The sequence below is a fragment of the Chelonia mydas genome, chromosome 1, assembly GCF_015237465.2.
Source record: "Chelonia mydas isolate rCheMyd1 chromosome 1, rCheMyd1.pri.v2, whole genome shotgun sequence".
Classification (NCBI taxonomy): domain Eukaryota; kingdom Metazoa; phylum Chordata; order Testudines; family Cheloniidae; genus Chelonia; species Chelonia mydas.
In genome coordinates, this window is record NC_057849.1 from 218,812,701 (window position 1) to 218,836,516 (window position 23,816).

The 23,816-nt window shown below is 43.2% G+C and overlaps 1 protein-coding gene across 3 annotated transcripts in view; it reads right to left on the minus strand.

Moving 5' to 3' along the window:
- The window catches only part of ANO2 (anoctamin 2), a 279,390-nt gene that overhangs the window by 35,504 nt on the left and 220,070 nt on the right, over positions 1-23,816 (minus strand). For all 3 annotated transcript variants that reach the window (XM_043529325.1, XM_043529245.1, XM_043529293.1), the window contains exons 15-19: positions 20,301-20,375; positions 10,919-11,120; positions 6,713-6,824; positions 5,531-5,588; positions 2,926-3,026 (exon numbers count right to left, since the gene is read on the minus strand). In XM_043529325.1, the coding sequence (XP_043385260.1) occupies positions 2,926-3,026; positions 5,531-5,588; positions 6,713-6,824; positions 10,919-11,120; positions 20,301-20,375 (548 nt within the window). The remainder of the gene's footprint in view (positions 1-2,925; positions 3,027-5,530; positions 5,589-6,712; positions 6,825-10,918; positions 11,121-20,300; positions 20,376-23,816) is intronic.

Consider the following 23,816-nt stretch of genomic DNA (forward strand, 5'->3'; position numbering starts at 1 on the left):
GCATTCAGTGGATTGAGACATATTCTGACAGTAGCCCTGTATTTTGACTGGATTAGTCTCCACTTCCATGAATCAAAGATAATAAATGCAGTATTTATAACTTCATAACCATCCCCCCTTAAACAAACCCAGTAACAGTAAACATTTGGAAGAAGGAAATAAAAAAATCACATCAGGTTCACACTGAGAAAGCTTTAAGCCTCCAACATGTAAAAGTCTTCTGGAGCAATTTACCACTTTTTTCCTCAAGATATGCTATAAACTTCATGAGACTTAGACAGAAAACAGGCCTCCTCAGTAAACCTTAATTTCACAAGGATAAAGCCATGCATAATCCATGTCCATATTTTTTTCTTCCACTTTAACAGTAAAAAATTATTTCCGAGGAAAAGGGCCTGTGACTTTGCACCCCATAATGCTTTATGGGAATATGCTTATGCATCTATATATGACATAACTGGAATACATTTTATGCTACATATGCCATGTAACATATCTCTGTAAAGGTTATGATCTACTGAAGATATTCATCCTATTTGTATGCATGTGTCATTTTTGTACTCAAAGTTAGGAATATTGGCTGTGTACTTGCTTGATTTTAAGTAGCCTTAGTAAAGCATTTGGTCAGCTTCTTGAGAAAGGAATGTGCAAATTAAGTACCCAATCAAGAAACACTTAATGAACAATGGATCTTGGAAGACTCCAATCCACATAAGAAGTCTTCCTGGAGACATTCAAGATAGAATGTGGCTTGGATGGTAAGGAACTCAGTCATGCATGGACATGTGACTTGCCCATGTGACTCAAACTCCATTTTGTAGCTGGATTCTATACAGGGGGAGGGAGGGGTGTCCACCCACAAGAGAAAGTCTATTTAAACCCAAGGGAGACCCCTCCATTTTGTCTTCAGCTGGCTCAAGAGATAGCCTCTCCACCCCAAAGGATACCTGAAAGAAACTGGAACAAAGGACAGTAACCACAGGGGGTGTGAGTGATTGCTGGACCCAGAGTAGAAGAAGACTGGTCTGTAAAAGGAAGCTTACTGGAACACCTCTGAGGGTGCGGTTTTATCTGTATTCAGTTTTCTTACTGTATTAGGCATAGACTTGCGTGTTTTATTTTGTTTGGTAATTTACTTTGTTCTGTCTGTCATTACTTGGAACCACTTAGATCCTACTTTTTGTATTTAATAAAATCAATTTTTACTTATTAATTAACCCAGAGTATGTATTAATATCGGGGGTGGGGGGAACAGCTGTGCATATCTCTCTATCAGTGCTACAGAGGGTGAACAATTTATGAGTTTACCCTGCATAAGCTTTATACAGGGTAAAACAGATTTATTTGTGGTTTGGACCCCACTGGGAGTTGGGCATCTGAGTGTTAGAGACAGGAAACTTCTTAAGTTGCTTTCAGTTAAGCCTGCAGCTGTTAGGGAACGTGGTTCAGACGTAGGTCTGGATCTGCAGCCAGCTAGCGTGTCTGGCTCAAACCAGGTAAGGCACTGAAGTCCCAAGCTGCTGGGGAAAACAGACTTAGAAGTAGTCTCAGCACATCAGTTGGCAGTTCCCAAGGGGTTTTCTGTGATCCAACCCATCACAGGGCCCAATTTTCAAATGTATTTCAATGACACCCTGTTGCGGCTCAAATACAAGACAGGACAAGTTTTAAGCAAGCAAGCAGGCTGGTCTGCCGACGGGCTGGTCCGCCTGTCAGCTTTTCCACCCTCTCCTTTATTTCTCTCTCTCCCCGCATGCATTACATACTCCAACAGATAACAGGAATACACTGGCTTTGTATAATATTCTTATTTACCAATTTCTATCTACCGCATTCCTTGCTCTCGGGCCTTGAGCCCAGTCCTGGGAGGCTTCCCACGGTTCATGTCATCTGGGCGAGATTCCAAGGTTCATGCCCTTGAGAGGAGCCGTGTGTGCACTGCTCCTACACAACACTCCGGGTGTGCCCTGAATGTTGCCAAGTGCATGAACCTTGCATGAATGCTACAACACCCTATTGTGCATCTCCCATCAAGATTCTAGTCCTCTTCTTCTTCAGAACCCTCAGTAAGGATCTCATCCAGAACCCATCTACATCAATGGAAAAACTTGCATGGAGTTCAGTGGAGCAGGATCAGACACTGTAGTAAGCCCTACAGTACCTACGCATCCAAGACTACCAGTGTTCCCACATACCTCAGAGAATGCTGTCACCAACAAAAATGATGAAGTTGAGAGAAGCAAGGGTAAAATTCACAAGACTCAGCGGCAAGACATTCTCAGTGACGGCTCTTGGCTGCAAACCCACCTGCCACTGCAGGTGCACTAAGCCAGAGTTCTTGCCACATTCAAAACATGATGCAAAATTCGCCTCCACGTATAAGCTCTCTATAGTAAGACAGCTGCTAAATAGCATGTCACCATCTTCTCCATAGTCTAGTTACAAAATCATACAGTGAAGGGCACATTAAAAACATGTAGGTTTCATGTGTAAATCCACAAAATAGTATAGATCAAATAACCCATTTTAAGATCTTATATGAGCCATTGTTTCCCTCACCCCCATTTCATATCCATTTGTATTCAATGCGGCTACTCTGAAAGCTTCTCTAAACTTCCCAAGAGATTTATCATATCTTTCCTACTTTCCGTAGGTTTCTAAAGTTAATTTATATCAATTCTTCAATATATTCAGACATTTTCTTTAATCCATTTACTGCAGATATAGCCAATTATATAAGGTAAAATACAGCCAGATCATTTCATCATAACCAGAAGCGTGATTTATCATCATCTTAAGTATATTCAATTAGGGCTCATTAAAGTCAATGGCAAAACTCCCATTCAGTGGAAGAAGGATCAAGCCTTTAATTTACAATCTTGTAGGAATAAAGTGCATGGTAACGGAAAAGGTTGAAATACATACGGGATTCCAATTTCAAAAAGATTATTCTGAATAAGTTGCTTTCCAAGCATAATGATGCTCAGCTGAATACAGAGTTCCATCAAACAGCCTCCTGGAGCACACTGTAATTTAAGGAAAAGCACAAACTGTTAGTGAATTACGACAAAGGCATGAGGAAGCAGTGATTGCTGCTTTACAACTAATGTTGAAATTAACTTTGCATTATGAGCCAGATTTTCAATTCCCCCATGTAACTTTGCCAATTCCAAGGAAACTCATTTCACATCAGGTCTCAACCTGGGGCAGAATTTTACCAGGATCTTTTTCTGGGGGGTGTGGCAGGGAACTAGAAAAGGACTTTTAAAGTTCTGAGCCAAAATTTTCAAAAAGTTTTCCAGTAAAGTCTAATTAGAATCCAAAAGATACAGTAAACTATAAATTATATACCTTTTAACGATCCTAAACCAGTGGTTCCCAAACTTGGTTTGCGGCTTGTTCAGCGTAAGCCCCTGGTGGGCCGCGAAATGCTTTGTTTATCCGAGTGTCTGCGGGTACGGCTGCTTGCAGCTCCCAGTGGCCGCAGTTCACCGTTCCCAGCCAATGGGAGCTACGAGAAGCGGTGTGGGCCAGGCTACCGCTTCCTGCGGCTCCCATTGGCCGGGAACAGCAAACCATGGCCACTGGAAGCTGCGAGCGGCCATACCTGCGGACGCTCAGGTAAACAAAGAATCTCGAGGCCCGCCAGGGGCTTACCCTGAACAAGCCGCGAACCAAGTTTGGGAACCACTGTCCTAAACATTAAAAAACCTGGAAATTAATAGTTGAAGAATCCAGATAGCTTCCTCTGCCATATAATCTTTTGTTATCACCATTCGTTATCATCATCATTGTTATTTACAATAACAATCCAACCTTAACTTTGCCCCCTAAAACTTTCATAAATATATGGAAAGATCAAAATATTGAATTATTAAGAAATTGTAAAATATTGTTTTCTATTCAAAGGATCCATTTCTAATAGACTGCTTCACGAATATATACTATAATGTTCCTCACTACAAAAACACACATGCTTTAGTTGTTACACAATATTTATTAATTACTATTATTATTATTTATTTGTACTACGGTAGCACCTAGGAGCCTCAGTCAGGAACCAGGACCACATTCTGCTAGGTGCTTTACAACCAATGGGGGGGGGGGGGAGGGAGGAAGGAGGAGACAAAGACTGCCAAAGAGCTTACAATATTTTAAAAGTACAAGCTTGCAAAGACTACATACATTTATATGAATCCACACTATCATATAATCAAAACATTTCAGAACACCAAATCCATCAATCATTCCAATTTTATTGTCATTCTATTCTGTGGTCATTCCATAACCATATATGGGATAACTCAGTGGTTTGAGCATTTGCCTGCTAAACCCAGGGTTGTGAGCTCAATCCTTGAGGGGGCCATTTAGGGATCTACAGGGCGTTCTACTAGATGAGGGGGCCATTTAGGGATCTACAGGGCGTTCTACTAGATGACCTCCTGAGGTCCCTTCCAACCCTATGATTTGTGCTTCACCAATAAAATCACTCTGAAAACAAGTATGGCACTCTGAAAAACCATAGTCTCTAAGATGCCACTAGTACTCCTTTTCTTTTTGGGACTACTGTATATTCCTTTAAAATGTTTACTATACATTTAATTTAATTATGAACAGTATTCATTTGATTGCTTTTTTCCCCCATATTGGAAAGATACAAATAAACAAAGGCTCTGATCTTGCAAACTTGTATGTGTGCTTTACTTTAAGCACTGGATTAATTGGATTGATTTAAAGGGAATACCAATACCTGCTTAAAGTGAAGCATAAAGTGTCTGCAGGATTGATCGGGGCCTAAGAGGACAAAGTGGCGAGATCCCAGAACTATTTTTTTTCAGACTTTTCAAGGGGAAAGATGGTCTAATGCTTAGGGCACAAACCTAGCCCTTGCATTCAAGCCCCTGCTCTGCCACAGACTTCATGTGTGATCATGGGCAAGTCACCCATCCACGGAAAAAAATAGTGGATGCTCAGCACCCACCAGCCACAGTGTTTAGCTGCACTGTCGATCAGCTCCTTAGGCAGCTGGGGGAGGCGCTTGGGGGAGGGCAAAGAGCAGCGAGCAGCAGGTGGGCGAGGCCTTGGGAGAGGGGTTGGAGTGGGGGCAGGAAAAGGCGGAGTGAGGGTGTGGCCTCAGGGGAGGGGCAGAGCAGGAGTGGGGGTGGAGCACCCCCAAGGAAAACTAAAAGTCAGTGCCTATGACTTCATCTCCCTGTGTCTCAATTCCCCATGTGTAAAATTCAGATAATAGCACTGTCCTACCTCACAGATGTGTGAAAATAAATAGATCACAATACTGTAAGGCACTCAGATACTATGATGAGGAGGCCATATAAGTATCTAAAACAGACAGATTATTGGGACTGAATTTTGTTTTGAATTTTTCTTTTCTCTTCTTGGAAGGCACAGAATTTTGGTAAAATAAATGCGGTAGGTTTTTTTCAGCTGTTCACTGGACTCCTTAGAAAGGCACTCTCATCCATATCTCTTTTTTAACTATGTTTTCTGTTTGAATTCCATCTGTACTTGCCTCTTCCATTCGGTAACCATCAAACATATATACATAACTACCAGGTCGGCCAACAAACCTGAAAGTAATAAAAATATATGAAATGATGAAAAAACAATGTATTAAAAATTATCCTCAACAAAATTACTGCTTATACACAGTAGCCAGTTTTAAAATAAATTTCAAATTAACTATTTTAACATGATTAAAAAAAAAAAAACCACCGTCAACTTCAGATAAATTAACTAAACCGAGTTTCAAATATTGTGCCTGTCCCTGAGTCTCTCTGACAATTTTTGCAGTTCTAAAATCACCTTTTCCTATTTATAAAAATGTTTTTCTTTCTCGCCTGGTTAAAACCCACACTAACAAATGGGAAAATTGACCGAGGCTCTGATCTTGAAAACTGTTACACATGAATAACTTCATGCATTTGAGTAGTCCTAATGAGCAAAGTTACTTACATGTGTGAGGGGTTTCAGGATCTGGGCTATTCTGAATATACACATTGAAAGTGACTACACACAAAGGGCTGTCAAATACAATACTTAAAAAAGACTAGAAAAAATATTTTTCTCCCATGTCTTTTAGAACTGCCTTAGATAATACTTCTCAAAATTGTAAGTAAAATATTTTCAGACAAAAGTGTGATTTTTTTAATTGATGGCATCCACAGGCATTAGTTCACAATATATTATTGTTTGTTATATGTATTACCACAGTGTCTAGAAGCCGTAGTCATGGACCAGAGCCCCATTGTGTGAGGCCAAGTATAAAACACAGAACAAAAAGATGGTCCCTGCCCCAAAGAGCTTAACAGATAGATTAACAGCTTATAAAACTTAAAAGGAGCACAACAATTATATGAATCTAACTAGAATTCAGAAATACATACATATTTAAAACATTGTTTACAAACAATCACTCTAAGATCTCCATCTGCTACATTATGGACCATCAAGTTCTGGTAGGCAGTGGATCCTGCATGTACAGGAAACCACAACTATAGAGGAGCAAAACTGATCATGAGTCCACCTATGGATCTCTCACCCCAGAGCAATCTCTCCAGGCCAACCTGACCCACTCCCTCTGCCATTTTGGGTACTAAGACGGCCATTCCAGACCCTTCAATGACCTTACTGCCGTCAGTAGCCTGCAACATGGGGCCATTAATAATAAATCAACAATGTAAATTCATCCTACCTTCCTTTAAAAAAGGCAACATAAAAAATTGGTGCATAAGAGTTCACAAACTTCAATAGGAAAGCCTTCAAAATTAACCTCTCTTCAAAGGTCTTTTCTGTTTTTGGTACCTCTGCAAAATAAATAAATAAATACAATAAAACATAAAACCCCACCAAAGCAATAGATAAATATGTAATTGTCTTTCAGTAGACTCAAGCAAAAGCAAAAACTGTATTATTAGAGTTAATGTGGTTTTATCATATCTTTTATTCTGCACTGAGTGACACTAGAAAAATATACAGCGTCCTTTTTTTCTTCTTACTCTTGCAAATTTCCGGCTATTCTTTCAATTAAAGTGTATTTGGCAGTGACACATATAGAGGCACTTACGTACACTATAAAATGAACCAGATGCTCAGAGGGTAGCTCTGCTGGTTTACACAGTTGAGGGTCTGCCCCAATCTCTCTCTACTCCGATGACCCCCATCACTATAACATGCGGCTATCTTGTTAATATTAATGGTGTTGGAAGGATACATTGATTGGGGCCTGATTCTCATTTACAGTAAGGCCCCTTTTACACCTCCAGCTCCTTGTCTAAATGTGAATCAGGTCTTAATGAATTTATTCTCACAACACCCTTTGAAATAGAGAAGTACTGCTATTCCCATTTCATAGATGGGGAAACTGAGGCACAAACATTTCAGGGCCTCATTCAGCGGCGTATTTAAGTACCTGCTTAACTTTAAATATGTGAGTAGTTCCACTGACTTCAATGGGACTGCTTAAATGTTTAAAGCACATGCTGAAGTAACTTCCTGAATCAGGTTCTAGATAGCTTGCCCAAGTTGATACAAAACATTTTTTGTGGGGGAGGGGAGACAGGAAGTGAACTTAAATGTCCTAAGCCCCATTCCCCACTCCAAAACTTTAACAAGATGACCATCCGTTCCAGAAGGTTCTTCCCCTCTCCATACACCCTCCACACCTTTAGATATGTCTTCTATAAAACTTCTGAAAATACATCACACAATTGCTTATACATTTCAGTTGACTTCAGCACCTTGCAGAATCAAGCCCTTAAAGAGTATTACATTTACATTAATAGTATTAATCTACATTAACATAAAAAACTAAGATTTTTTTTTATCAGCCATGCACAGGGCTTCTGAGGATAGCTACCATGCATGTTTAACCAGGCACAGAATAGATTGTTGTTATTTCATGCTGGTTGTCACTGTAGTGGATTCAAAATGTGAAATAATAAGGGCGATTCAGTGCATCGGTCTCAAGAAGCCTCTGAAAACATTACTGAAATTGTGCAGCCTAGTGATTTGGTTCAGGTTTTTTTAAAAAGAGCTCATCTTCCATTAAAACACTTAAATAAGAACCACATTATTAAAAGCACCTAGCATTGTGAAATCTGTGGCCAGATTTTTGTAAGAGCTTAGCATCCAGCAAGCTGAGCTCTTGAAGTTCTAGCCCTTAGAAAATTCACTTACACAAACCACCTGACTTTATGGAAATACTTCATTAAAAATTATTCATTTGGGGCCAATCCAGCTAGCACTGCACAGCCCAAATACGAGCTTATGTGCTGGGTAGATTTGCAAGGGGACCAGTGGAAGGAATAACCCCATGGCAACAGTGCAGCCCTTGGAGAGGATAGGAAGTTCCATGTAGGAGTAGAACCCCTGCCTCACAGATGACTCCTACAGAGATGAGCTCTGTCCCAGGAAGGAAATGTGCACCCCCCTGACACACATAAGAACAGCCATACTGGGTCAGACCAAAGGTCCATCTAGCCCAGTATCCTGTCTTCCAACAGTGGCCAGTGCCAGGTGCCCCAGAGGGAATGAACAGAACAGGGCAATCATCAAGTGATCCATCCCCTGTTGCTCTCTCTCTCTCGCACGCGCACGCGCGCACACACACACACACACAAACACACACACACACAGTTCACTGCCTCAGGAGGTCAGGATTTGTCCCTTAGTTAGTGAGGTCTGATAGACAAGAATGCATACAGTCAGAACAGGAATAGAATGGATGAATGAATAAAAGAAAAGGAGGACATTTTAACATATGGTTTATACAACTTAAAATATTCAACGGTGTCCTGAATACATACCACCAAAACCCCAGAGCTGAATTCTGCTCTTTGCAGGTAGTGCTACATGGAGGCTGGGCCAAGGAATTGCGCTGAGGGAGAGAATATGCCCCTGTAAAGCATGAACAGGGGTGATTCTGCTCTCACTTTACCGCTGTTTTACACTTCATTTGTTTCCCCATGACTTGAGGGGAGATACCCCAGTTTACACCAACACACATAAGATCTGAATTAGGCCGAATGCCACCTGGGTGCTGGGGATAGGGTGACTTACTCAGCATCAGGAAACATGACCCTTTGAAAGAGGTGTAATCTGCACTCCTGCCGGTACTGCGGGGGAGTCAATGTCCTTCCTTTGCATTGCACAGATATTCCCCGGCTGAGGCCACAAGCACTGCCTGAAGACCTAGTGATTCGCCTTCTAGCCCTTCACAGTGCCTGTGGGCGAGGTTATTGCTGCCTCCTGCCCTAAGCACTGATTCAGCCAGATATTTTAGTACATGCATAACTAAGCATGAAACTAATCTCATTGATTTCCATGGTACTACTCATGTGCTCAAAGTTACTCACATGCCTAAGTCCCTTGCTGAACTGCAGCCCAAATGAGCTTAGGGATGGAAAGGGGATCCATGAACCCTCCACTGCTCCTACACCAGGGCAGGAAAATTTGCCCCTTAAAGTGGAAAAATGCAGCATGATGCCAGACACGTCTATGAATTGCAGTGTGAAAAGAAAATTGCATCCATTTTGCTCAGCTCAGCAATATGAAAGTTCACAAGGTAAGAAGCATTTATCAGCATGAATGAATTGTAATTTTTTTAACATTTTTAATTACAGTTGGCATCTGAGCATATTAGTAGAGACAGCCATCTGAATGAACCATGACGTAATTTGTGGCACTAGAAATTATTCAAAAAGGACCAAAGCCTAGAATTCATAGTGGGTCCTGTCTCAGGCAAAACACCCAGTTACTTCAATAGGAGTGTTGTCTGAGTAAGGGCAGCAGGGCTGGCTCTAAATGTGACTTGAAGCTTAGGGGGGAATAACAGAGGGATATTTTATGTGAAAGCTAAAAAACTGACTGTATTTTTCATCTTTGTTTCCCATACAGCTCTGAAAACCAAATGCACAACTGGCATCAGTGGGTACATCGCCACTGAACTTAATGGAATTATGCCCATTTGCACCAGGGCTACGTTTTGCCAAGAGACTCTCTGCAAAAAGGGAGAGAAAATATAATAAGGTGGCATTATGTTAAATGTATTACTTGGTCTCTTTTTATTTTAAATTTTCATTGGAGTCAAATTGAAACAATTGGGCTACCCCTAACAATAGAAGTCATTCTACTGTATCTCACCCATTTGTGACTGGCCCTCTGTTATGCTAGTATGCTATCAGAAGTGTAAAAATGATGCTATTTATAATAGTACAGTACACCCTCTCTATAATGAACCCCTGGGGATCCAAGCCATTTATTCGTTATAGCCAGGGGTGCGTTATAGTGAAAGAGCCCTGCCACCGGGGTCAGCGTCTGACATCTCAAGCCCTGTGGCGGTGGCAGGAGCATAGAGCTTGTCTGGCCCCAGAGCCACGGTAGGGGCAGAGAGTTTATCCTGAGATCCTTGACTTTAATGGGGCTACATTGACATTCAGCACTTGAGGATCTGACCCATTACTTTAATTTTATACGTGACGAAATCGAGACACAGAATCCTTTTGACAGTATGGTTTATTTTGTTTGGGAAACTGGCATAAACTGTCCCAGTAAAGGAACCATCCACTAGGAGGGTTTGCCAGTATAGCTCTACCAGTGTTCTTTCTAATGCAGACAAGGCCAAAGTCCAACTGATTTCAATGAGAATTAGGCTTCTCTGTGTCTAAGGTCAGATTTTGAAAAGTATTTAGACACCTAAATATGCTTTAACATCTGGCCCGAAGTCATTTTTGAAAATTGGAGTTGGGACCCTTAGTCACTTGGACACATTTTTATCCTCTGGGCCTGAATGTTTCCTCTTTTACAGAACTGCTTTACAGGAAATCCTCCTTTTAGAACTTTCCTGCATACTCTATTGGAAACACATACAAAGTTGTAATGAGGGCTAGGAGAGCTTTACCCATTTCTGTCAGCCATTTGGCAACAGCTCCATAAATCTCATCTAATATAAGGATCACAACCAGGTTAATGATGACAGCGGTTGCAGTCACAGTCACACGAACGTTCGACCTGGTTGACTCATTTTTGCTGATGGACAAGGCAGCTGCTGTAATAATTCGGTACACGGTCACACCAAAAACTGCTGAAAATGTCACTGTAATCTGCAAAGAAATGTATGGAAATATCAGTGCACATATCTGACTAGAGCTTAAAAAGAAATGTTTAATTATATCTCAAAATTGTTGCCCGAATTGGTGTTGAGTGACTAGAAACTAGAGTAACACAAGAACAAGAGGATGTACAATGAAACTAAGCGGTGGGAAATTCAACTCCTATAAAAGGAAATACTTTTCCCCACACAGCAGGTGATTACACTCTGGAACCCGCTGCTGTAAGAAGTCACTGAGGCCAGAGCCCTAACTAAGCATTTTAGCACCTGGGGTGAGCAAGGATATTTGCACTCCCTGGAGGTGATAAGTGGGGGGGCATGCAGGGTCACATGCCCACCAGATTTCTGCCTTCCATTTAACATAGAGGGTTTCAAACCATGGGGCACTAGGGGGATGCATCCCCACAGTTTGAAAATTGTCACCTCCTGCCAAGAGCCAGAAGATCAGAAGCTGGCAGAAGCCACCTGGCCCACTCGGGCCCATGGCTCTCCATGCTGTGGAAACCAGGGCACTGGCTGGCTACCCAGAAGCCCTCCTTGCCCTGTTCCCCAAGCCGGCTGCCTCTGCATGGCTGGGCACTCCCCAGGCAGGGCAGGCGGCCCAGCTCCGGCCAGCGACGCCCCCTGGAGTTGGCCCTTGCCCATGGAGCCTGGCTTCCATGAGATGCTCCACAAGGTGCTCCCTGCATTATTCATCCCCGTTGGGCACCTGTGTCTCAGCAGCCTGGTCACACCTCGCTCATTGCCTAGGGACCTGCCATTGCAGCTGGGTCACTCTCCCCATACTCCCTGCATATAGAGCAAAACCCTTTGCTCCCCTTGGCTGCCCTGCCCCAGTCCTGTGGCTGCCAGGCTTGCGGTTAAACTGCCTGAGCTCTGAGCTTGGCCTCACGAGCCTGGTGCCCAGCCCAGGCCTTGGGGGTGGGCAGCTGCTGCTGGCAGGGCAGACTCACTCCCACCAGCTCCAGAAACTGACGGCGTGAGAATGGAGCAACTGCTAGGGTTAGCACAATTCAAATTCCCAAATAGAGGCCACTGCCAGGGAGAGGGGGAGCTGGAGGGGAGGTGGAGGGACTGGAAGGAGGGACCTGCTGCGGGGGGTACCCACTGGAGATGGGGAGAAGTGTCACTCCCTGTCACAGCGGAGGGGTGGCTGGCACAGGCCCGGCCGCAGCACCAGCCATAGGTCAGAGCCTCCCTGTGGCCTTCTCCCCATCCCCACAGCTGGGCATGGGCGCTATTTCAGATTGGGGCGGGGGCAACTTTAACTGTGATTCCAGGGATTACTAAGCACCTGAAAATGCTAGGTTTTTTTTGCAGATAATAACTTAGAAATTAGCTGACAGGAGCACTGTATCTAATTCCTATATAAAGAAAGAAAAATATATACAAACTCCAGTTAAAGCCATATTTTAAATGTTTATGTAAATTTTGAACAATCAGGAGATATTATAGCAAAATATTCTGAATCTGTAACTTTGAGGTGGAGTCAGAACTGTTTGGCTATGTCCTGCCATTAAACCATTAAGACCCTCTTTCAGCTCAGTTGGTGGTGGTGAGGAGCCTGTACTTTGGGAATAGGAGGAGTCTGTTTCAATCCCCATGGCCAAGATAAATATGAGGTCCTCAGACGGTGAGCGGGTGTAACCCATATGAGGAGAGGGTGCTGCAGTCACTGGGGGACTTGTTGCTCTCGGTGGAGAATTTTGGATTTGGGAATGACAGGTCCCAAGATCCCATCTCAGACAAGCCTGAGCAAAGACGGTGGAAGTTACAGGGTGGAAGCACTTGGAGATTTCTTACATTGATGTCAAATATAAGATCTGAACAGCTGGTTCTGAGGCAAACTTTGTCTATCTAGGCAAGTGTGTACTGATCAGGCTGGTGTATATGTGCCCATGTAACTCTCATGGTTCCCCTGGCTGTCATGGGCCCTACACTGCTAACAGATAACAGAGATTCTCCGTTAGCTCAGGCTTCAGGGCTCTGTCCTTTGGCGCAGGCGACAGGGGTTCTGCCCCAACCGGAGCTGTGAAGCTCTCTAAGGCTGTTGTGTGCAACACAGTGGTACCGGGCGGTTCTAACGGGCTGTGGACCTGTCACAACAGAGCAGTATCTCCCTGAGTTACTCCTTCGCCCGCTGTTCAGTGCAGTGACAAGGTTGTTACAGAATAGAAGAGGGTCAAATAAAAGCTGGCCACTGTAATTTGAAATCCATGTGCGAGTGACAGGGGCCATCATTGCAGCTGTGAAAAATTTTTGTCTCCAGGTCCCTCAGCTGGAATTCCAGCCTGCGACTCCCCAGCTCCATGGAGCTGAGCGTACATGAGTGCCCAGGGGTGCTCGCCTCCATGGGGGGCTCTAGCAGGCCATTCCTCCTTGCCACCGCCATGCAGTTGTGTCAGGGTCAAAGGTTTGTCAACAGCCGAGGGACAGAGGTCAGCCCTGTATGCAGCAAAGGCCCCAGGATGGCACTGACCCTGTGAATGGCCTGAGCAGTGCCCCTGAGCAGTGCCCTGTGGGGGTGTGTCAGTGCAATGTTCAGCCAGGCCTCCCAAGAGCCATGGCTGTGCAACTCAGCATGCTGGCTCCTCAACAGAGAAACCCTGACCAAGGTTGAGTCTGTTTAAATTCCAAACACCCTCTAGTGGGTACAACTGGCGATTAGCAACTTTAATGAGAGCCTTAACTGCAGATGCCCTCTCTCCCCCAGCGCTGGGAAGGGCCAGGCCCCAGGCTGGCAACACTGCTCTGCCAGGGCTCAGCCCTGCACACAGGTTAGGGAGTGTGAGCAGAGCATGGCTAGGCAGCGGGTCTGGGGAAGGCAAACAGCTCCATCCTGAGCTAATCGCAGACAAAGTTCCTCATGGCACAGATCCGTACAGCATCTAGCACATTTTATGTATGCTCCACGGTCCTACTTGTGCACCCCTTAGCCTCATAGTGCCTATGCTAACGCTTGTGTACCCGTTCTCTCCTAACCCTGCACTCCCCTCCTGCGCCCCCTTCTGCCCTAACCCCTGCACTCCTTCATGGTCCTAGCCCCTGTACCCCCTCCCCATTCAGCACCCTCCAGGTATTTAATGCAGCTGGTCTCTGACCTCCAGCGCCTAGATGGAACCAGCCATGCAGCCCATTCTCCTTCTGCCCTTCCTACCAGCCAGAACTCACATTCCTGCCCACCTGCTGTTGCGGTCCTAGTGCCAGGGAAAGCCTTCTCAGGCTGGGGTCGCTGGACCTATGATCCTGTGGGGTGGGAGGACACTGAGCACCCTGGGCTCCAGCTGACTCTGCTGGACCCAATCTTGAGGGGTGGAAGATGGAAGTACTGATGCTGCTGGACCCAATCCTGTGCCGCTCCACTTTTGTGCCCCCTGGTTCTGCACCCTGGGTGGCTGCCCCTTTCACCTCACCCTAGTTACAGCTCTGACTAAGGCCAAGAACTTCACAAGACTGAAACTGAGATTGGACATTTATATGGATATCAAGAATACTCAGAGTTATAATTAATGACAAGAAAAATTGGAAAGGGATATTCATCCTTGTACTTCAGGGCTTAAGCCAGTCTCTAGCTAATAGAGAAAAGGATGACACCCATGTGGGGCAGATTTCCCCACATCTGCCTGTTGCAGGGTTTGTAAGCATTCCTCTGAAACATCTGCTACTGCCTATGGTCAGAGACAGGAAACCAGCACTCTGATCATGCAGTGAGTAATGTATGTTGGATTGCTGTGCCTACACAGAGCTGCATCAATGTCAATGGGACTGCTCACTGCAACAACCCACCCATATGCTTCCCACAGGAGAATTGGAACCTAATGGTGTAAAACCTTTTCTGTTCTACAAACTTTTGCCATAGATGGAAACATTTTGCTGTGTCTGAATATGCATGAATCTTTTGATACTGACTAAGGCAGAGTCATTCAGGGTTCATTGTAAATTTTTGTCCCAGAAGTCAAAGTGTGTTCTGTGGTCTCTGAGCATATGACCTTTGCCCATGAAATCAGGCAAATCACCCATGCCACTTAAGGTCAACTTCCCAACAGAAGAATTTGTATTTCACGGGGTTGTGTTATTCCAGTTTCAAAACACAAAATGAAATAATTTTTAAAGATAAAATTTCACACAGAAACACAGTCTTTGGCTAAACAGGGAGTCACAGCAGGAAGTGGATAGAGGGTGGGTGTTTCTGTTTTGTTTTTGCCGTTAGCAAAAATTCCAAAGTAAATTCATTATTGTTGGTAAGGCATCTTGAGATCTTCTGATGAAAGAGATTATATAAGTGCAAAGGATTAGATTGTTATAATTATTATTTGGCTGGCCTGGGGCCTAGGTTCACAGTACAGGCCTAATGAAGTTTAGCACTTCAGTCTGCTGACTATTTTTAATGTAATCTTTTCATAATTAATAAAGGCCAAAATCATTTTTTTAAAAGGGGTCAGGATCAGCATCAACAGAATTAATCCCACACATCACCCTCCACTCGCAGGAAGAACCACAATTTTCAAGGAGCTACAGTTCAATTCATGGGTGGTGGTGCAGCCCATGAATTTTTGCCCTACGGAACGGCCCTACGTCCCCAGGGAGGGCAGGGGGTCTCCATGCACTGCCCCCGCCCTGAGTGCTGAATCTGCAACTCCCGTTCTCTGGGAACTGCAGCCAATGGGAGCTGCGGGGGCGGTACCTGTGGGCAGCTGCATGCAGAGACCCCCTGAGCCCCCCGTCAAGGAGCTGCCGCCAGAGGGGTGTGCCGGTCGCTTTCGGGAGCCGCCCGAGGTAAGCGCCGACCCGCCGTGACTCCCTCCTGTACCCCAACACTGTGCTCCAGACTAGAGCCTGCACCCAAACTCCTTCCCAGAGCCAAATCCACACCCTCTCTTGCATTCAAACTCCCTCCCAGAGCCTGCACCCTGTACCCCGTCCTGCACCAAAACTCCCTTCCATTGCCTGCACCCCGTATCCCCTCCCGCACCCAAACTCCTTCCCAGAGTCCGACTCCTCACCCCCTCCCACACCCAAACTCCTTCCCAGAGCCTGAATCCCGTACACCCTCCGGCACTGAAACTCCCTTCCAGAGCCCACACCCCACATCTCCCCCGCACCCAAACTCCCTCCCAGAGCCAGACCCCTCACCTCCTCCCACACCCAAACTCCCTCCCAGAGCCCGCACCCACTGCTGAAAGTGAGTGAGGGTGGGGGAGAGTGAGCAACAGAGGGAAGGGGGCGGGGCCTTGGAGAAGGGGCAGGATAGGGGCATGGCCACAGGGAAGGGGCGGGGTATGAGGCGGGGCAAGAGTCTTTGGCTTTTTGCAATTAGAGAGTTGGCAGCCCTACCGGGCGGGCATGTGGAAGCCCTGGCCATGCCGGAAGAGCGCGCCCAGCAGTGCAGCTGGCAGCTCGCTGGGCACCAGCCAGCGCAGGCGCAGCACCGCCCAAATGTCAGGCTTGTGCGTGTGTGAGGGGCCCCATTGACTGTTCTGCTCTGGGGCCCGGAATTGCTATCGGTGGGCCTGCTTCTACCTCACCTGTCCATGTAGGTGCCCATTGTGATACCAATCACCACAAATATGTGAGCACCTCCCAAGTAATAAGAGCCAAAAATCACAATTAGAGCTGGCCAGTTGTCTAATTTTTCTGTTTACTTTCTCTAGAGGCAGCTGGGGATTTTTTTTTTTTTTTTTACTTTTAGTAAATTATTTCCTTCTTCACTCCCTCTTCTCCTACTACTCCTTTACTCTCTCTTTTTTCTCCTCCTCTGTTTTCCTTCGATATTTTAGTGTATTGAATGGAACACTAAGCCAATGAGTTTCCAGTTGCTGAGACAGCCCTGTCTCCTGCTGTCACGAGCTTCACCCTTAAGGATGACATAGCTTCAGAGCACCTGCGGGACACAGTTGACAGAGAAGGTCTTCTAGTGAAGAGAGAAGAGCTCTCTGAAGTATCTACAGCCACTTCCATGGAATGCCTTGAAGATTAATGCAGAGACCTTAAATCTGATCTCGTGCTTTCTAGGGACCCTGTGTAGAGTACAGTGGGTGCTGAAGGTGAGGTACTCTCACGATTTTGGTATGATTTTTTACCTTTCACATGGAAACATGATGAGAGGTGCCAGCTCATGAATTTTCTCCTGTTTAAAATGCCCCCATCTCCCGTTACTGCCAATGGGGCTGAAGCCAACAAGATGGCTGCTCTTCCTCTATCTTCACGTGGAAATGAGGCTGCCCTGAAAAAAGTGGGTTGCCACTTCTTTCTAGGACACTGAAGCCCTGTGCACTGGCAAGACGGCTGCCATTCTATGGTTCATGGCTGGACAGGGCACACAGACTGTAGGGAGCAGCAGAGACACTGTGAAAGGAGGGTGGCAAGAATGAGGGGAGCAGGAGGCAGATTTAGGGGGTGCAGGGAGATGCGGGAGGGCATGAGGAAGGCTGAGGGGGGAGATGGATGTAGGGAGCTGGCAGGAGGGAGCCTGAGGGGAACAGAGGACACTGATGAGGTGGGAGATGGAGGGGCTTGAGTGGCAGTTATGGGCCAGATTCTGATACCATTACTCAAGCTGGGTAGCACTTTACTCCACAAATAGCTCCCCAGACTTCAATGAGACAATTCCCAGAGTAAGGGTGGACTATTGAGTACGTGTAAACGTATGAGAATCTGGCCTTAAAGGAAGAACAGGCTGAAGCCCTGTGCTGTGACACTAGTTGATTTTCTTCTCCTGTATGTGTCAAATCCACTGTAGGAAAGTGGAGAGGGTTGCTGATAGTGAGAACAGCAGCGAAGGCTAATCAGGGACTATAAAGGAGGGTTGTGGTGATGCTGATGTGTAGCCCCATCCTGCTCCCTTGAGGCAACTGCACAGATTTTCATGGTTAATGCAGAAATCTTTGCTGTGATGTGTACTTTGTAGAACACCACTTCAGAAGGAAATTTTCAATAGCTTAAGCCTGGTGATATCCTGTTCCCAGTAAGCATACAAACTGCCCTTTGACTGCACAGCAAGAGGTCTTCATACACAACCACTGTTCTGCATACAGACTTTAATGCACTTAGAAATGTATCTCATCATGATTATAATTATTACTGATGTAAAATAAGACTGGTGCAGAGTCTAATTGGGCGTGAAAGTAAAAACTGATTTTTGTAAAACCTACATTTAAAAAAAGCCCCCAAATAACATACTTGGTTAAGTAAAGGAAGAGAGAGCAAGAGCTCGATAGAGAAAAAAGTGGTAGTAAACCCAATTCCCTGCTCTTAAAATGAAAAATAAAATGTTTTCATATGAAAAGAATTTTTAAAATTGATTTACATGAAACATGCTTGAAAGGGCTTCATATTTAAGAAGTGCACAGAATAGAAAATAAAGAGCAAGGTTCTACCAAGAGGAAATTGTCAGCAGCCTTAAGAAATATCAGGGAAAGTATGCAGTGTGAGGGTAGGTGGGGGGAGGTCAGGCAAAGCATCTGACATCATCATTCTACAACAATATAGACATTTGAAGGAAAAATTCCTATGGGTTTGTGCCTGCCAGATAGTGTAGGCCTGGAAAAGGTGGTGGTAGAAATTCCACAATCACTTCTGCAGCACTGGAAAATGCGGCTTATGTGTGCGCTTGCATGCCTGAGACTCTAGCCCACTGTATCTAAATAGTGATCATGCTTCTAAAAAAAATTTATTTAGTTTTTGTGTGGGTAGTGATAAAGGAGGTGGACTGGCCAAAATTAGTTACACGAGTGCAATCTCATATGCACCAGAACAACTGCAGAAACTGAACGCAGAATTTGGCCCAGTGTCCCCAATCACTGTTTAACTAATCTAGTAGGAAAAGGACTGTGTTCAGTAAAGCCCAGATTGTAATCTGCACATGGCAGATGGGAACTGGCTGGCTCTCATACAGCAGAATTTTTTTCAACAGTTGCCCTGTATATGTTCATTGCTTAATGATATTCACAATATTCTAGAAAAACTCTCTGGGCCAGCTCCACTGAAATCAATGAAGCTTTGCTGGTTTGCAACTGCTGAGAATCTGGTGCTTTACATTTTACCTTTATAAATCTGTCTAGGATATTACACGAAGTGTGGGATACAACATTTAGGCCCTGATTCAAGAAAATGATCACAATCTTAACTTTAAGAACATGCTTAAATGAGATTGTAACATAGGGTTAAAATTAAGTGCATGTTTAAGTACCCATCCTAAAGAGGATGCTCTGCTAAACCAGGGCCTTATTCTGTAGCCACACTGAGATATATTACAGCATTGCTATTAGTAATGTTGTAGTTACATTTGAGAAAGTTAGTCGGTTCTAATTCTTTTCTTTCTTTCTTTTTTTTTTTTTTTTTTTTACTTTTTCACTCAATTTTTTTTGTCTTTGAGCTGAAATTTCTCTTGTTGGGTTGGTTAATTCCTGAATTAAAAACAGCATATGTTGACATTTACATGATCCCAACTTGGATATAAGTCAAGAGCTTGACAGGTTAACAAACAGATACTTTTTAGTTATTTGTTCGGAATGGAACATATTGTGTCGTTACTTTTTAAGCACAAGTCCACACTGAAATCAGTCAGTTCTGTCTCAAAAATGATGGCTTGCTGTAGCCTAGGAAGCTCTTAGCCATTTAAAATTATACAGATGATATACATATACCCACAATGTGAAAGTGAACACAAAATTGCTGTGAATGTGGCAGAAGCATACCCAATTAAAATTCTGAATGAATAATTCTGGGGAAGTTTTTGTAGTATTTGCACCATTCAAGTCCATTAAAATGTTATACCCATATTAGTATTTTACATTAATTTCCTTGAGTAAATTCTGTGGGTCAGATGCACAGCTGGTAATAAACTGGCATATTTCCATTGCTGATTTACACCAGCTGAGGGTCAAGCTATGTGTTTTCATTGTTTATATGTAGTTAGAGAGACCACGCATGGTTTTCAGCCTATGGTGTCATTGACTATTGGCAGGTCTATTGGCCAGACTTTCCTAATACTATTTTATCAAGCCTCGCAGCTCAACGCTAATGTATTTTGTTGTCTATAGGAAAGTTCCTAAGGTATAAAAAAGGAAAGGTCATTTCCATCTTTGAGAGCATTAATTCAGCTTTAAGGAGGATGTTGTTCACAAATCTTGACAGCCCAGAGGAATGTGAAAGAAAAAACAAATAAAATTACCATAAATAAAATGGATGCAACGTTCACTAGATAGCCAGGCATACGGTCTCTCCAGGTTAACTTCTCCTTTTCATCCTGTTGCAAAACACAAAGGTCAAGACAATCGTTAGAGAACTGGTGAATTTTAGAACTGGGAAAAGGTGAATTTTAGACCTGGGAAAAAAGAAAAGGAAAAAGCTCAATTAAAAATATTATTGATTTTCCCTTCTGCCCATTTATATTTTTGAATTTGAAAATTTAAACGTAATTTTGAAATTCAGAAATGTTCAACCATCTCTAAAATTGGTAGAAAAATGGGAGGAGGGGAAGGGAGAATTTCTCTAAAATTTTGTTCCCTATCCCCCCTGAATTTCAAAATTTGAAATTTCATTGAAAATCTGAAATGTGAAAAATTTCAACCAGCTTCTACTGAATTTCAAAGTCTTAATAGAAAAACTTAAAGTTAACCCTAAACAATTGTAGAAGTAAGTACTTTCATTAAAAAAACAAAAAACAAAAAAACAAACAAACCCCACAACCTTGCTTCTTGCAAGAGCGCAGAAGAGTGATGTTTTAGGTGAGAAACCATAATAAGATAGAATGTTTATCACCAGTTACTTCAGATGTCTCCTGTAAGGTTTGCTTCATCCAGTGTGGCTGTTATACAACTGAACCCTCTCAGTGTTAAAATAACCATCTGACTATTCACAATCACACTGTAAAGTATTCAGAAGCATCTTCTACTTTCTATTTATGACACATTTGTTTACATCTTGTGTTGCTATATGCTCTTCATATTGTTCCAGAACCTCAGCTGGAGTAAATCTCTTTGCTCCATTGACTTCAACAGAGCTTTGCTGATTTATACCAGCTGGGGATTTGGCCCATTATTCCCAGTTGGAAGATTAAACATTTTTAGGTGAAATTCTGGCTCCATTGAAGTCAATGGGAATTTTGTCACTGACTTCATTGGGGTCAGAATTTCACCCCTTGCTGTATTCCAGGCATCCCAGACTCTCTCATGGCATCTGGTTCAAAGATCAGAGAAATAATGAAGGCAAGCCCTATTTATAGAGGGCTCAGATGACTTTTCGACTGGGTGCAAAAGGTAGCTCCCTCCACCTGATACCTATCAGTGAAAAATAATGGAGCATTACTGCCCTCAAATAAACCCAATTCCCTGCTCTTAAAATGAAAAATAAAATGTTTTCATATGAAAAGAATTTTTAAAATTGATTTACATGAAACATGTAATTTCCACCCCTCAAAAATGGTTATTAAAAAAATAAGATCACAATGGTTAAGTTAAAGCAAAAATATGCAATTGAATTAACTGTGAATTCAAAATCAGCTGCTGTTCTCATTAATCTTAACATCTGTGCTACACAATGGGGCCAGATTCTGTCCTTTTTATGCTGGTATAAATCGAGAGTAACTCCATCAAAGTCAAGAGCTTATATGGAGATTTATATGAAGGTAAATGAGATCAGAATCTGATTCAAAGGGCTCAAATAAGCTTTTTTTTTTTCCTTTAGGCACTACTATCCTGAGAAGAATACTGTCCTGACAAGAAATTACTTGGAGGCATTATGCACTTCAAAGGCAAAAGCACCTCCTGAGATGGTAAGGAAAGCGTGGAATTTGCTGTACTTCCACAATAGGTGTAAGCATCACCTTTCTGGTGGTGCCTGCTTGGGTGCAGGAATGGGAAGAGGCATCATCCTGTGCCCACCCTGGTTAGAAGTGTCCCACCAGTGCTTTTAACACTGCAGAAGGAGTGTACACACACACACACACACACACCCCTTCACTGCTCGAGCAGTCAAATTAAGGGTGTCTCCTGCACGAGTGTGCTGAGAGGGCAGGACCATAGCAAACCCAAGGAGAAGCAGGCCCAAAGTATAGAGAACAAATATCTGAGTCCACCTTTTAGCCAGAAGGCAACTTTAAAAAGTGTTCCTGGGAAAGCACAGATGCATTTCATTTTGTTTTGGCATTTACCATTCAGCAGTTATCCAGAACATAAAAAGTTCTGCGCTACTACACTTTGAAAAGGCATGAAGGATACCACATCAAACTATTTCACTAGGGGAAAAACACTAAGGAAGCAAACCAGCAGAATGAGTTAATACTAGCTAAAACAGTCAAGGGAAATAAGGAAAGCTTTTATAACAATATCAAGGAAAAGAGAGAAAACTCACTCATATAGGAGGCAGTGAATGAAAATTCAAAAATGGCTAAGACACAACTTCTTTTCTAAATCTGTCAAACAAAAAGACTTCTGGACAATTAGAATGCAATATGACCCAGCTCAAACATTAATAAATCAGGAGTAGCATCCCCCCCACCCCAAATCATAAGATTGGATTAAAAATCATGAGATTTCAAAAATATAAAAAAGTTGGGGCTCTTTTTATTTGCTGTTTGGTTCACATTTTCAAGCTTCTTCTGCACAACCATGAGGTCAAGAGATTTTATTTTATTTTACAATGAAAGCTGAGATTCTCAAATAAATCAGTTGAGTTCAGGAGTCAAGAAAAACAAGACAATAAAATCTCGAGAGATGGTGACACTGAGAAAGTGAGGAAGACCTTTAAACATACTTATTGATAAAGAGCAGGTAAGGGCATGTATAGGAAAATTGAATATATCCAAAACATCTGTTTTTCAAAAGTGGCTAGTGATTTTGGGTGGCTCAATTTTTTGGGTTTCTAACCGGACACCTTTTTAAGGGTCTCAATTACCAGAACATGTTAAGCACCTTCAAAAATCAAGTGTGTCTCAAGGTGGGTAACCAAAAAGTGGAGGCACCCAAAGTCAGTAGTCATATTTGAAATTTTGGACTTGTAAACCCTTATTTTGACATTTAAATAAATGACTTCTTTTACTAACGCAATATACCCCAGCAGCTCACAGTGACCTCAGTGAGAATTGCTGGGTGCTCAGTACTTTTCAAAATCCAGGCCACTTAAATAAGTGCTGAAATATGGATTTAGAAGCATAACCAATTCTAAAAACCTTGGCCATTGGCAAAAGCAATTAAAATGAAATCTCGGCTGCACCTCAGAGATAGCACCTCACTGAATAGGGAGAAAATAGTCCCTCTCTACATATCCCTCATCTGACTACACCTGGAACATTGTGTTCAGTTCTGCACACCATAAGATATTGCCAAACTGGAGAGAGTTCAGAGAAATGCAAGAAATATGATTAGGGAGCCGGAGGGACTGATTTATGGGGAAAGATTAAAATAGTCAGATATGGATGCCTTCTCTAAGTGATGTCTAAGAGAGAAGGGTATGATAAGCCCTATAAACACTTGAAGGGTGTAAACACCAATAAAAGAGAGAATCTATTTAAGACAGTACAAAGGAATAGGATTAATGGGATGAAATTAGAAAAAGGAAAATTTAACATGAAAAATCAAGAAAAACGTCTTGACAGTGAGATCTTTTAGGCTGTAAAACAGACTTTCAGGGGAAGCGGTGGAAGCCTCACTGCTTAAACGATTTAAAGCTAATCTCAACTGACACCAGT